This window comes from Muscardinus avellanarius (assembly GCF_963383645.1).
Source record: "Muscardinus avellanarius genome assembly, chromosome: 4".
NCBI classification, from domain to species: Eukaryota; Metazoa; Chordata; class Mammalia; order Rodentia; family Gliridae; genus Muscardinus; species Muscardinus avellanarius.
The window spans coordinates 87856910-87870987 of NC_137789.1; the positions used below are offsets into that span (position 1 = coordinate 87856910).

Genomic DNA, 14078 nt, shown 5'->3' on the forward strand with positions numbered 1-14078 from the left:
GATTGAACTCAGGGGCATTCTACTTCTGAGATACACCTCTGGCCCTTTTTTATTCTTTTTTTTTTTTTTTGGTGGTACTGGGGCTCTTGGAAACCCTTGTACCTCCGGGCTACACTCCCAGACCTATTTTTTATATTTTTATTTGTAAACAGGGTCTCTTAAGCCAGCACAGCTGGCTTCGAACCTGCGCGATCCTCCTGTCTCCACCTGCGGGGATTACAAGCGTGCACCACCACGCCCAGCCCTATTTTATTCTTTATTTTGAAACAAAGTCTCACTAAGTTGCAGAGGGCCTCACTAAGTAGCTGAGGCTGGCCATGAACCTGTGATCCTCCTGTCTCAGCCTCTCAAGTACTGAAATTACAAGTGTGAGCTACCATGCCTGGTGGATATGTGTGTGTGTGTGTATGTGTGTGTGTGTGTGTGTGTGTGTGTGTGTGTGTCCAGAGTCTTGCACATAGTAGGCACATACTATGTGTCTTGCACATACCATGAAGCCACATACCCAACCCTGTTTTATTTCAAGAAGCAGGCTCACTAAGGTGTCCAGGCTGACCTTGAACTTATGACCTTCCGGCCTCTGCTTCCCAAAAGATTGTAGATGTGTTCCACTATGGCTGGCTAAAGTTTCTATATTTTAACTCCCCCCATTTTGATGATGTTACAATTTACATATTTTTATATTTTATGTACTTAATAAATTATTATAGTTATTAAATTGTCTTTAGTAGTTTTGTCTTTTTTGTCTTTTGTCTTCATTCTGAATATTTGTGTTTTATATACCATAATTACAGTATTAGAGTATTCTGAGGGTTTTTGTGTGTGTGTGTGTGTGTGTGTGTGTGTGTGTGTGTGTGTGTACTGGGGATGGAACCCAGAGGCATTCTACCACCGAGCTACACCCTCAGCCTTATTTTTTATTCTTTTTTCTTATTTTTATTTTTTGGTGGTACTGGGGTTCCTGGAAACCCTTCTACCTCCGGGCTACACTACCAGATCCCATTTTTATGTTTTTACTTGGAAACAGGGTCTCTTAAGCCAGAAAGGCTGGCTTTGAACCTGCGCGATCCTCCTGTCTCGGCCTCCCAAGCCTGGGGATTACAAGAGTGCGCCACCACGCCTAGCACTTATTCTTTATTTTGAAACAGAGTCTCACTGAGTTGCAGAGGGCCTCACTAAGTAGTTGAGGCTGTCCACGAACCGCAATCCTCCGGTCTCAAGTCATTCCAAATGCTGGGATTACAAATGTGCGCCACCACGTCCTGTGAGTATTCTGAATTTGACTACATATTTTATCAGTGTTTTATACCTTTAGCTATTTTCATGTTACACACTAGTATTCTTTTGTCTTGAAGAACTCCACTTACTGTTTCTTGTAAGACAAATGTAGTGGTGATGAATTTCCTCTGCTTTTATTTGTCTAGGAAGGCCTTCAGGCTAACTTTACTGGATACAGTATTCATAGTTGGAAATTTTCCCCTTAGAACTTTGAATATATCATTCCATTTGCTCTTGGCTTGTGAAGGTTCTGTTGAGAAGTCTGTAGTTAGGCATACAGAAACTCCCTTATATTTTTTCTTTTCTCTTGCTGTTTTCAGATTCTCTTTGACCTTTGACAGTCTGATAGACCCAGTTTAAGTTACTGAAATACATTATACCAGATCAGATGAGGGCAGTTAACTTTATCTGGATTACCCTTAGAAGGGAATTGATATCCTGTTCACACTTAGGTTCATCTTATTCCATCTTCTGCACCTTATGGCTTTTATGTATTTGTTGAAAAACAGAATAAACGACAATGAAACACATGGTTCCATTGAAATGTCATAATGGAGGGTGGAATTAAAGAATGTATTTTTTTTTTCCTGGCTTGGAGGGGATTGTTTCCAGGAGACTAGGTTCATTGCTGCTTAATAAAGAAAGGTGAGGCACACTCCTCATATCTGTCTGCTGTAATCTTTCCAGGTCTTTGGAATTGTGACACACAAATGTTTCACTTCTCCATGGTTCTGCATTTTACAGTATTTTGGCTGAGGGGCATCCCCTATCCAAGGGTGCTGACGTCTCCTCGGCCCAGTGACAGGCTTGTGTGCTCTCATCCTGTCTCAGCTTCAACAGGATCCTTTCTGAAAAAAGCCATGTGCCATTCTTTGGCATTCATCCTGGTTTGTGATATTCCATGTAATTATGATCCGAAATTATTTTTATTCTTTGCTTTTTTATTTTCTCTCTTCCCTACGAGAGCAGTCTTCATGAAGGCAGAGACTGTGTTTCTCTTTGTGGAGTCAATGAATGACTGAATGAATGAGTGAATGAACGAGGGTCAGTACTTGAATTGTTATGAATGGATAGGACAAGGAGGGTTATACCTAGTTCCGTGTGTGTGCATGTGTGTGTGCGTGGGTGAGTGTGTGTGTGTGTGTGTGTGTGTGTGTGTGTGTGTGTGTATGTTTTACTGAGAATTGAACCCTGGGGGGTGCAATCGGTCTCTGAAATACATTCCCAGCCTGTTTATTTTATTTTATTTTATTTTGAAACAGGATGTCATTAAGTTAGTAGGTGCTGGCCTCGAACCTGTGATCCTCCTGCTCAGCCTCTCAAGTACTGTATTACAGGCATGCGTTCTATGTCTAGTTCACTTCCTTTATGGAAGCTAAAACACTTTTCTGTTATAGGAAAATTTCTTTAAAAACGATGGGTTGACTTCTAACACAGGGTACTAGATTAAGGATTAGAGTTGAGGTCAGCAAGCATTTTTATGAGAAAGGTTATATATAATTGATATTTTAGGCTTTTTTTTTTTAAAACAATGCTTTAAAATGTAAAAACCACACATAGCCTGCAATGACTACAAAAAAGCAGAAGCCACATTTGGCGCAGGGATCATGATTGGCTGACTGCTAGTTTATAATTGTTTTGTAACTGTAAAATAAAAGGGTTGAACTAGACAGGTTTGGTGGCACAGCTTGTAATTCCAGTACTTGGGAGGTTGAGACAGGAGGATCTCAGGTTTGGGGACAGCCTCATCATGTAGTGAGACTCTTGGCAACCTAGTGGACACTGTTTCAAATGAAGAATAAAAAATAGGGCTAGGGGTGTAGCTTGAAGATGGAATGCCTCTGAGTTCAACCCCAAATACCAAAAACAAAGGAAAAAAGGGTTGGACTATATCAATATTAAAAAAAATTAAACACATAAAGAATTAGAAAAAGTGGTCTAATGAACTCAGGCTCCTTGAGTCTATAAGCAATAACTGATTTTTGCTCAATGAAAATTTCTCAATATTTTTAATTCTAACTGAATGACTCCGGGAAATTTTTTCCATGTTATGAGATTTTTTGTCCCTTATAACAAAAATAACCTATATGCATTGTAGAAAGTTTAGAAAATACAGAAGAGCATTAAGCAAAAAATTATACCTAACCAGTGATCACATTTTATTATTATTGTTATTATATTATCATTCTTTTTTGTGGTATGAGGATTGAACTCCGGGGCATTTTACCTCCGATCTACACCCCCAGCCTTATTTTTTATTCTTTATCTTGAAACAGGGTCTCACTGAGTTGCAAAGGTCCTCACTAAGTAGCTGAGGCTGGCTGCAAACCTGCAATCCTCCTGTCTCAGCCTCCCAAGTACTGGGATTACAAGTGTCTACCATCACACCTGGCTCACTTGTGAATTATTTTAAAAATGGTATTTGGAAATTTATGTGTAGCATCTGGATTTTTAACAAAATGTTGAAATGCAGATACTTCACATTTTTGAAAAGTCTTTGAAATTATAGTTTTACATGAATATATAATTTGGAAATATAAAGATAATATTCTATTAGACCATTAATATCTTACTGCACACTTAGAATGTGTTTAACTTTTAAAAAATTACAAATGACACTGTGATAGACATCCTCGTATATGAATATTTGTCCTCATTTCCTAAGTCAAAGAATATGGTTCTCTATATGAGGCCTTCAAGTTGAAGGCCTCATATAGAGAAGTATGCACACATTTTGTGGTGCCTTTACTATATTGCTCATTTGAGGATGCTCTATTTGGTCATTTTTAATTTTTTTTAAGATTTAAAGAAGTTTATTAAAAAGAAATACAGAAGACAGAGCCCCATGCCATTCACTCCATTTTTAATTTTTGATAAATTAATTTTTGTTTCATCTACTTTATGCACTTTAGATCAGGCAATACATTGTGTGTGTGTGTGTGTGTGTGTGTGTGTGTGTGTGTGTGTTTTACAATCTCAAAGCTTAATACTAATGCATTTTTTTTCAGTAATAGAGACCAAAGAAACAAAACAGAAAAGCAAAACCAAAAACCCTTGATGATCATTTAGGTAACCAATAAGAATGCAATATGACTACTATAGATCATTAGTATTGATTGTGCTGTAATAACTCTTTTAGAAAGTAATTAATAGGATAATTAGATAAGTAGTGCTAATATATATCATATCTTAAATAATCTAACAATAATATATGCATCCTGAGTCTGATTTTAAAAAATATTCAGACTACTTGAAGGTGATCTTATTACATACACATTTGGCATTATTTGTAGTAGAATTAAAATTAATGTAACTGATCCCACATTGGATGAAAAGCTTTCTGAACATGCTCATCTATAAGAATTATATTTTCCTAGTTCTAAGGAGAAAATTCCAGGTAGAGGAAGAATCACATATCATAGTTTATGACCATATCATTAATGCATTCTTTTGATCATCTTCATAATGTGATCTTTTTCCTTTGACTCTCAAAGAAATATATGCTAGATGTAGAAAGTCTGGGAAGTAGCTAGGTGTTGGTGGCGCAGGACTGTAATCCCGGCACTTGAGAGGCTGAGACAGGAGGATGCAAGTTTGAGGCCAGCCTGGGCAACTCAGAAAAATCCTGTCTAAAAATAAAAGAATAAGAAAGGCTGAGGGTGTAGAATGCCTCTGAGTTCAAAAATTTTGAAGTTATTAAAAAAAAAAAAAAGAGGGCAGGGCGTTGTGGCGTATGCTAGTAATCCCAGCACTTGGAAGGCTGAGACAGGAGGATCGCACAGGTTCGAAGCCAGCCTCTGCTACTTAGTGAGGCTCTCAGCAACTTAGTGAGACGAGGCCCTGTTTCCAAATAAAGTATAAAATAGGTCTAGGAGTATAGCCAGGAGGTAGAAAAGTCCCTGGGTTCTATTCCCAGTACACCAAAAAAAAAAAAAAAAAAAAAAAGAGCCGGGTGTGGTGGCGCACGCTTGTAATCCCTGAGCTTGGGAGGCAGAGACAGGAGGATTGTGCAGGTTTGAAGCCAGCCTTGATGGCTTAAGAGACCCTGTTTCCAAATAAAAATTATAAAAAAAAAAGCCGGGCGTGGTGGCACATGCTTGTAATCCCTGTGCTTGGGAGCTGAGACAGGTTCGCACAGGTTCGAAGCCAGCCTCAGCTACTTAGTGAGGCTCTTAGCAACTTAGTGAGACCCTGTTTCCAAATAAAATATAAAATAGGTCTGGGAGTATAGCCCGGAGGTAGAAAGCCTCTAGGTTCCACCTCCAGTACCACAAAAAAAAAAAAAAGAAAAAAAAAAGAAAAGAAAAGAAAAGAAAAGAAATAGGTGTCTGGGAGGGAGTGTAGCCCAGAGGTAGAAGGGTTTCCAGGAACCATCGTTAGGAGTCAAAAATTGAAAAAGAAAAACCCAGAACAAAAAAGCAACCAATGCAAATAATTTCATTATCCATAGACAAAACCCTTTACATATTGACATTGTAACTAACAAATATTTATTTATACATGGTCTAGTGCAACTATAAAGCTTAAAGTTCAAGTTTTCACCTTTATACTCATTTTATCAGTGCTACTTATTTAAATGCCTACCACATGCAGGTTATTGCACTGTTTCTTTTATTCCCTGAAGTATTTAGATAAAAATTTCAAACATCAATATTCAAAGATTGATGAATGTATAAAGAAAGATATATTATAAAGAAAGAGATCACAATTTAAAGAAATTATAAAGAAAGAGATCACAATTATAAAGAAAGAGATCACAAATTATAAAGAAAGAGATCACAAATTATAAAGAAAGAGATCACAAAACATTATTTTAAACCCCTAGAAGCACATACTATTGCACCATTTGCCATATAGAAGATCGGGTCATGTTATTAAGTAACTTGCAAAATTCTATTTTGATAGCTGTATTTGTCCTGCTAGTGATAAGAGGGCAGAAATTTGGCACCCTCTATTTTTTTTTTAATTCTTGTTTTTCAAGAATTCAACATTTAATACCAGAAACTGCAAAAAATCAGAGGGAATTCTTCAGACCATAACTTAGCAAATACCATAAAATTCTAAACTTTCATTTAGAGATATGCTCCTTGAATGATATTAAAATGGTCCTCAATTCTTATTTTTTGTGCAGAGATTTTTTTTAAAAGTGAACCTTCTATTGTCTTTTTTTTTTTTAAAAAAAAAGAAATCACATTAATCTTTCCTATAATCCAGAGTAGGAAGGCTGCAGAATTAAGACAAAGGATTTCTCCAAGTTACAGTTTGATGCTATATTTTGAAACCTACCTGGTTTACTCTTTCAAGCAAATAGTTCAGTTTGATAACTAATAACTAGATTCAGACAATACTGTAATCACAAAATCATGTCTAATAGAGTGGAGGAAGCTGGGCATGGTGGCACATGCTTGAATCCTAGCATTTGGGAGGCTGAGACAGGAGGATCCCACAGTATAGTATAGTATACTGTATATACTATACAGTATATACTATATACTAAGTATATATATATATATATATGTTAGTATATATACTATACTAACTATGTATATACTATACTAAGTAGCCTCAGTTACTTAGGCCCTCTGGAACATAGTGAGACCCTGTTTCAAAATAAAGGTTAAGTCAGGTGTGGTGGCACATGCTTGTAATCTCAGCATTTGGGAGGCTGAGACAGGAGGATTGTAGTTTGTGGCCAGCTTCAGCTACTTAGTGAGGCCCTCTGCAACTCAATGAGACCCTGTTTCAAAAAAATAAAAAAGAATAAAAAGTAGGGCTGGGGGTGTAGCCTGAAGGTAGAATGCCCCTGGGTTCCATCTCTAGTTCTGCAAATAAATAAATAAATAAATAAATAAATAAATAAATAAATAAATAATAAAAAAATAGGGCTGGGGATGTAGCACAGAGATAGAATGCCCCTGGGTTCAGTCCCCAGTACCTAAAAAAAAAAAAAAAAAAAAAAAAAAAAAAGAAAAGGAAAGACAAAACAAAAATGAATGAATGATTAAAAATTTATTAAGCTTTTTACTATACTAAAGGAGCATTTTATAATTTACAGAGAAAGTGCTATAGAATTTAGTCTACAAAGCAAATATATTTAATTTTCTTTTTGTCTTGGGAATTGAACCCAGGGACCCAGGGTCTTGCTAAATTGCTGGGGGTCTTGCTAAGTTGTTGAGACATCCAACCTCCGACGAGGCATACACCCTTCAACTTTCCTGTCTCAGCCTCCCAAGTACTGGGATTCCAGATGTGCACCACCATGCCTGGCTCATTTTTTTTTTTAAACATCTTCTCAATTAAAAAGAGAGTTTCTTTCCCTTTGTAAAGTTGGAGAGTTTAAGAGAACTTTTTGGAATAGGTACAAAGATATTTGGAGGCAAGTGTCCTATATGGGAGGAATTGGAAGGTGCTTTTTATTTTGCCTAAAGCAGGGAAAAGTGTCAAGAAAAGCACCTAGAGACCTGAGTCTCTCTGCCTTTGTGTCTGGGGAGACATGAGGCTGGTGCGTCCAGCTTTCTCCTGAGGTATCTAAAGGCGAGGGATGGAGTAACCAACGGCTTTGACTCTGGCCACGAGCGCTGCTTGCGTCCCCTGTGGTACTGCTGTTAGTGTTCCCAGGGAAGTAGAGTTTGCGACATGTAGGAATCACTTGCTCACTCCCTCCTCAAGCGCAGTGTCAAAGAGCTTAGCAGAAAGAGGCTGAGGCCGAGGAAAGGGCAGCCAGGTGAGAGCCGGTGGATGGACGGAGGTCTACAAAGTGCCCCACGAGGCTTTCAGTGCTTATCAGGACCAGAGAGCCAGTACAGAACTAGTCAAGCAAAGAGTTTTCTCTCCCCTTCCTTTTCTTGTCCCTTCTGTTCAATTCTGAGTCAGAAATTGGTTAGCAAACCGGTGTGTGAGGACGAATGCAGAAAGCAGGAAAATAGAGATCACCCTCCATTCCTACGTACGGGAGGAAGGGAAATGATGTCAAGGGCATTGAGATGAAGAATACACACAATGCTGAGCATTATCTTCCATGTGACAGAGCAGTCAGGATTTACTGCATTGCTTGAAGAGGAAGTGAGGTGTATTTTGCAACAATCTGACAAAGGAACACCTGATAAAAGGATACTGTTGCATATTTTATTGTTAATCTCATATGACATTTGTATTCAGAAACATATCTAGATTCATTTAAATTGGAAAATTATGTGAGTACAGTAGCTGAAGAATTACAATACTTGTGTTACTGTAAAAGAGTGACATTATTTATTCAACTAAAATAATTTAGATGTATCTAACAATGGTTTGCTTTTCAATGCAGCATGAGTTCTCTAAAGGAAATTACCATAATGACAATAAGAATATGCAGATAATTTCTTATAACCAATATCTGTAAATACATACTTTCAAGATTGTGGCTCCTCCCTCCTTCCCTTCCACCCCTTCCTTTTTTCTGTCTGTTTCTTCCTTCTCTTCCACCCCTTCCTTCCTTCCTGTTCTGTGGATTGAACTGAAGGGTGCTCTATTACTGAGCCACACCCCCAGGCTTTTTGAGACAGGACCTCACTAAGTTGTTGAGGCTGGCCTCAAACTTGTAATCCACTTATCTCAGTCTCTTGAAGCTTTAGAATGATAAATGTGCACTACCATACCTGGCCCCTTTTTTCTTTTCAAAAGTACTAAACAGGAACAGAATCTAGGATCATATATCCTAGAGTAGATGGATAGGTATTCTGAAAAAGCAAATTGGAATAGGTAGGTTGACAAAATGTTCATTTCTTAGAACTTATATCTACAGGTCCTACTATATCGTACACAATGACCTCTCTAGAAACGAAGGCTAGTTTCTGATAGTTTGTTCTCACTGATTCCTAAAATACTAGTTTAGTTCTACTTCACTAAGAACTGGAAATCCCACATGTATTTTCATATTCCAAAATGTTCTTTTTAAACTGTGACAGTCTCTATGACCATGGATCCTGATTCTGTTTTCTAACGACAAGTTAAGGTTGAGTGGAACCCAAAGATGGCGTGTTACCCCCAGGGTACTACACAGTAGAAACCATATAATTTTCTTCTCTTTTGGAAAAAGATATCTACCTAAGGAGTGGCACAGGCTCATGTTGTGCATGTGAGGACCATTAATGTTCCCAACTGCTCTGTGAATTCAATGGTGAGTATCAGCGGACAGCACAAGAAGTTCCTACCTGGACCAAGCTATATCCTGTGCGCTGGACCAGTGCGCGGAGGGCTGCTTCCTTCTGAGTGCCGCTCAATCCATCCCCGGATTTGTGATTTGATTCCATTGAGAGTGATTATCAGCAAAAAATCAGGTTAATTAGGGTTGCTCACTGAAATCAAATTTAAGATAAATTAAGTAAATTACTGTTGCCGAGTCTAAACTTGAAGGACATCTTCTTTTTCTTCTTCTTTTTCTTTTTCTTCTTCTTTTTTTAACTGGGAATGGAACCCAGGAGCATTCTACCTCAGAGCTACACCCCCAGCCCTAATTTTTATTCTTTATTTTGAAACAGGGGCTTGTCTCACTGAGCTGCACAGGGCCTCACTAAGTAGCTGAGGCTGTCGGCGAACCCCAATCCTCCTGTCTCAGCTTCCCAAATGCTGGGATTACAAGCATGCACCACCACGCCCAGCTTATGAAGAACATCTTTAGGAAACATTTTCTGGAAATGAGTCATTAAGGTTAGAACAGCTAACAGCCACACACAAACAAGGCCCACAAAATGTACTTATTAAATGAAAGAGTTGTAGAAATAGTTCAATTTAGTTGAAATTTAAAAGTAAAATATGAACAGTACCTTTTCTCCACTTAGAATACAGATCAATAATTCTCAACCTAGTAACCTCAGGATGTCCTCAAGTGCCTACATGCCAACTAGTTCACATATATTAAAAGAATATGAAGAGGATCCTTATAGATGTAGGAAGACGGCACTGTCACCACTTCGGATAACTAAGAGAGGGCACCAGAATTCTCTGATTGAGATTCATTTATCTCTTCTGTGTATTATCTAAGACATTTATCTACTTATTTTCCCAAGATAAATTTCTAGAACAGAATGTGCTAGTGGCAGACAGAAGTCATCATACAAACAACCCTATGTAATAAAAATGTGACATGAATTTTAACAAAAAAAGAACAGAGCCGGGCGTGGTGGTGCACGCTTGTAATCCCTGCGCTTGGGAGGCGGAGACAGGAGGATCACGCAGGTTCGAAGCCAGGTGCAGGCGCTGGCTTAGGAGACCCTGTTTCCAAATAAAAATATAAAATAGGTCTGGGAGTGTAGCCTGGAGGTAGAAGGGCTTCCAGGAACCCCAGTACCACAAAAAAAAAAAAAAAAGAACAGATCATTTGGCATGGGTGTCAGAATGATCTAGTGATACCCAGGTCACATACCGTGTACGCTACCCTGTAGAGTACGCGGACCCTTTGTGGAATCTAGGAATGCCAGAAGCTTCCACAAGCCCATGTCTGTGTATATGGATATGAATATGTAATTTCAGGTTTTGTTGTCCTGAAATATGGTGATCGCTCATCCCCATCAATTCCCAAGGTTCCTGGCCGTCAGGGCGTGAGGAGACCTATTCACAGGGAGTGAGGAGCCCTATTCACAGGGAGTGAGTGACTGCAGTGGGGCCGGGCCAGGGTGCAGGTTTAATGCTGGGATTTCACGCTGCTCAATGTGCTCTCCTGCCCAGGACCGAGCTTTACAGTGATTTGAACTAAATGCAACCCTAAGGTACTTGACTAGACCCTTTTGAAAAAAATTGTTTTTGCTACTGGGGATTGAACCCAGGGTCATTCTACCTCTGAGCTACACCCCAACCCTATTTTTATTCTTTATTTTTGAAACAGGGTCTCACTCAGTAGTGGAGGGCCTCACTAAGTAGTCATGAACCTGTGATGCTCCTGTTTCAGCCTCCCAGGTACTGGGATTACAAGCGTCTGCCAGCACACTGTTGAAACGTTTCTATCCAGTGCACTGAGATTTGCTGTACTACTTTTCATTACCATCAAAAAAGCAGAACCGTTATTAATACCATTATTAGTGGTATTGAAAGTGGGTCAAAAATTGAGTGGCGGGAAAGAAACGGAAGCTGTGCGATCATTTCAGAAAAATCAGCTTCAAGCTATTCTTTTTTTATGTGTGTGTGGTGCTGGAAATTGAACTCAGGGGTATTCTACCTCTGAGCTACACCCCCAGCCTTATTTTATTTTATTTTTTTGAAATAGGGTCTCAATAAGTTGTAGGAGGCATCACTAGTTGCTGAGGCTGGTCACAAACCTGTGATCTTCCTGTCTCAGCCTCCCAAGAACTGAGATGACAAGCGTGTGTCACGATGCCCAGGAGCTTTGAGGTATTGTTACTAAATCAATATTACTTTTTTTTTGGTTGGTACTGAGGATTGAATCCAAGGACATTCTGCCTCTGAGTTGTACCCCACCCTATTTTTATTTTTTATTTTGAAGCAGGGTCTCACTAAGTTGCTGAGGCTGGCCTGGAATCTGTGATTCTCCTGTCTCAGCCTCCCAAGTACTGGGGTTACAGGTGTGTGGCACTATGCCAGACTAAAATTACTATTGCTTAAGTAATAGAATCATAATAAAATATTACTTCTACTTATTTCACAATTATTAGGACTAGTAGCAATAATACAATTATTGGTAATAATAATAGGTATTACTAAAGAGCTATAATAAAAAAGCCCCTCCCCCCGCGCCGGGCGTGGTGGCGCACGCTTGTAATCCCCATGCTTGGGAGGCGGAGACAGGAGGATCGCGCAGTTTCGAAGTCAGCCACACTGGCTTAAGAGACCCTGTTTCCAAATAGAAATATAGAATAGGTCTGGGAGTGTAGCCCGGAGGTAGAAGGGCTTCCAGGAACCCCAGTACCACCAAAAAAAAGTCCCCAAACTAACTGACAGGCATCATTTAGAACATAATATTTTCAGTATAATCTAGAAAACTAGATTTTTAAGTTAAAGATAAAAAAGTAGAAAATTATTGAGGGAGAATATTCATTAGCAGTGTCATAGAACAATGCCATCCTCTATGAACAATCATGGCCACTGCTGCCTGTGACCTGCTTCCTCTCAACTTGGGTCAATTCAGTTTGCTTTCACTTACACTTTGAAGAAGCATTTAGTTGGTGCTGTATGTATGCTGGCCCACCCCTGGCCAGCTTTAGGCATTGTTTTTTGTGGACAATCTACTCACTCAGTCAGTCAACATACCAGTTTCAGTGTCTACAGTTTTCAAAAGTGCTCTTTTAAAAAAATTTTTTTTGCAGGTCTGGAGATGGAACCCAGAGGCATTTAACCTCTGAGCTATACTCCCTGCCCTATTTTTTATTCTTTATTTTGAAACAGGGTCTCACTGAGTTGCAGAGGGCCTCACTAAGTAGCTGAGGCTGTCCTTGAACCACGACCCTCTGGTCTCAGCCTCTTGAATGCAAGCGTGCACCACCACGCCCGGCTAAAAGTGCTCTTTTTTTAAAATATCCCAATTTTGTATCTGGCTTAAGACACATTAAAGTTCCTGATAGTGGTGATTTGATATTAATGGAACAAATCAGGTTGGGACAAGTGGCTTTACTGACACATTTAGATCATAAATACTTCTTTCTATGGATTCCACAATGTAGACGTCAACTGAGACCTGTTTTTAGTTTTAGACCTGGTTCTAAACTGCTGGTAGATACAGGCACAGAAAGTTCTATGAAACAATATAACTCCTCTTAAAACCGGTTAAACAAAGCTACCAAAGCCATTTTTTAATATTACAAAGAAAACTAGCATTAAGACCAAAGCTAACTCATTTTTCCTAATGTTACTAAAACTGCTTCTTAGCAGTCTCTCATCTCTCCTACTGTCCAGAATTTACTGGCAAGAGCAGGAGGCAGTGGAGGCTGCCCTGGGTCATTTGTGTACATCTTATAGCTCTTCAGAGGCAAAGTCGACAGTCTTTTGGCCAAGTTACAGATTTGTTCTTTGCTGAGTTTCATCTTTCCCATAAAAAAGATAACAGTTCTTCGTGTCATGACAAGTTTGCTTTTGCAAAACCTATCTTTAGCTTTGGTTAATAATTAGTAATGGCGATAAAAGGCATTTTGGTATCAGAAAGGTATTCTGATCACTTAAGAGTTTACCGTGAAGTTACTGAGATGATCCATATAACACATGAATTTAGTCTCAAGTCATTGAAAATCAAGACATGGAAATAAAATCCAGAATTTGCTACATGAGACCCTTGAAGGGCTGAGGGTGTAGCTCAGTGATAGAATGCTTACCTAAGATACATGAGGCCCTGAGTCAGTTAACAAAATAGACACTTAATCTTGAATTTTTCTTCCTCAGCTCAATGGCAGAGTACCCTTGAGTTCAATCCCCAGTACTGAAACAAAAACAAAACAAAACAAAAACCTGGGATTCAAGGTTAGCTCTTAGATTAGGTAAACACCGTGAGAAGGCGTTGTGTGTGTATGTGTGTGTGTTTTGTCTTGAACAAAAGAAGAGCAGAGGCTCCTTTGTTGTGCACCGATCTTGAGGTTTCTTTTAGATAACCACATGCCTAGGTCCATGGTGGGGAGACGTGAGTCTGAAGTTTATGGGAGAGTTCTAGGAGACTGACTTGAAGGTTAGGGGTGTTGAGGTGAGATTTAAGCTGTGGAACTGGACATGTCATCTAAGGACCGAGTGTAGAGAGTAGTTCCAAGGCTGATCCACGGGGTTCAACTTGTAGAAGTTGGCAGGTAAGGAGTAACGTGCAAAGAGGGATGAGATGGAACAGCAAG

General features: G+C 39.1%; 1 protein-coding gene across 2 annotated transcripts in view; it reads right to left on the reverse strand.

Moving 5' to 3' along the window:
- A1CF (APOBEC1 complementation factor) overlaps positions 1-9569 on the reverse strand; it is a gene marked incomplete at both ends in the record, with an annotated part of 51900 nt that extends 42331 nt beyond the window's left edge. For both annotated transcript variants that reach the window (XM_080694937.1, XM_080694936.1), the window contains one exon: positions 9471-9569. In XM_080694937.1, the coding sequence (XP_080551063.1) occupies positions 9471-9569 (99 nt within the window). The remainder of the gene's footprint in view (positions 1-9470) is intronic.
- Between the last annotated feature and the right edge of the window lie 4509 nt (positions 9570-14078).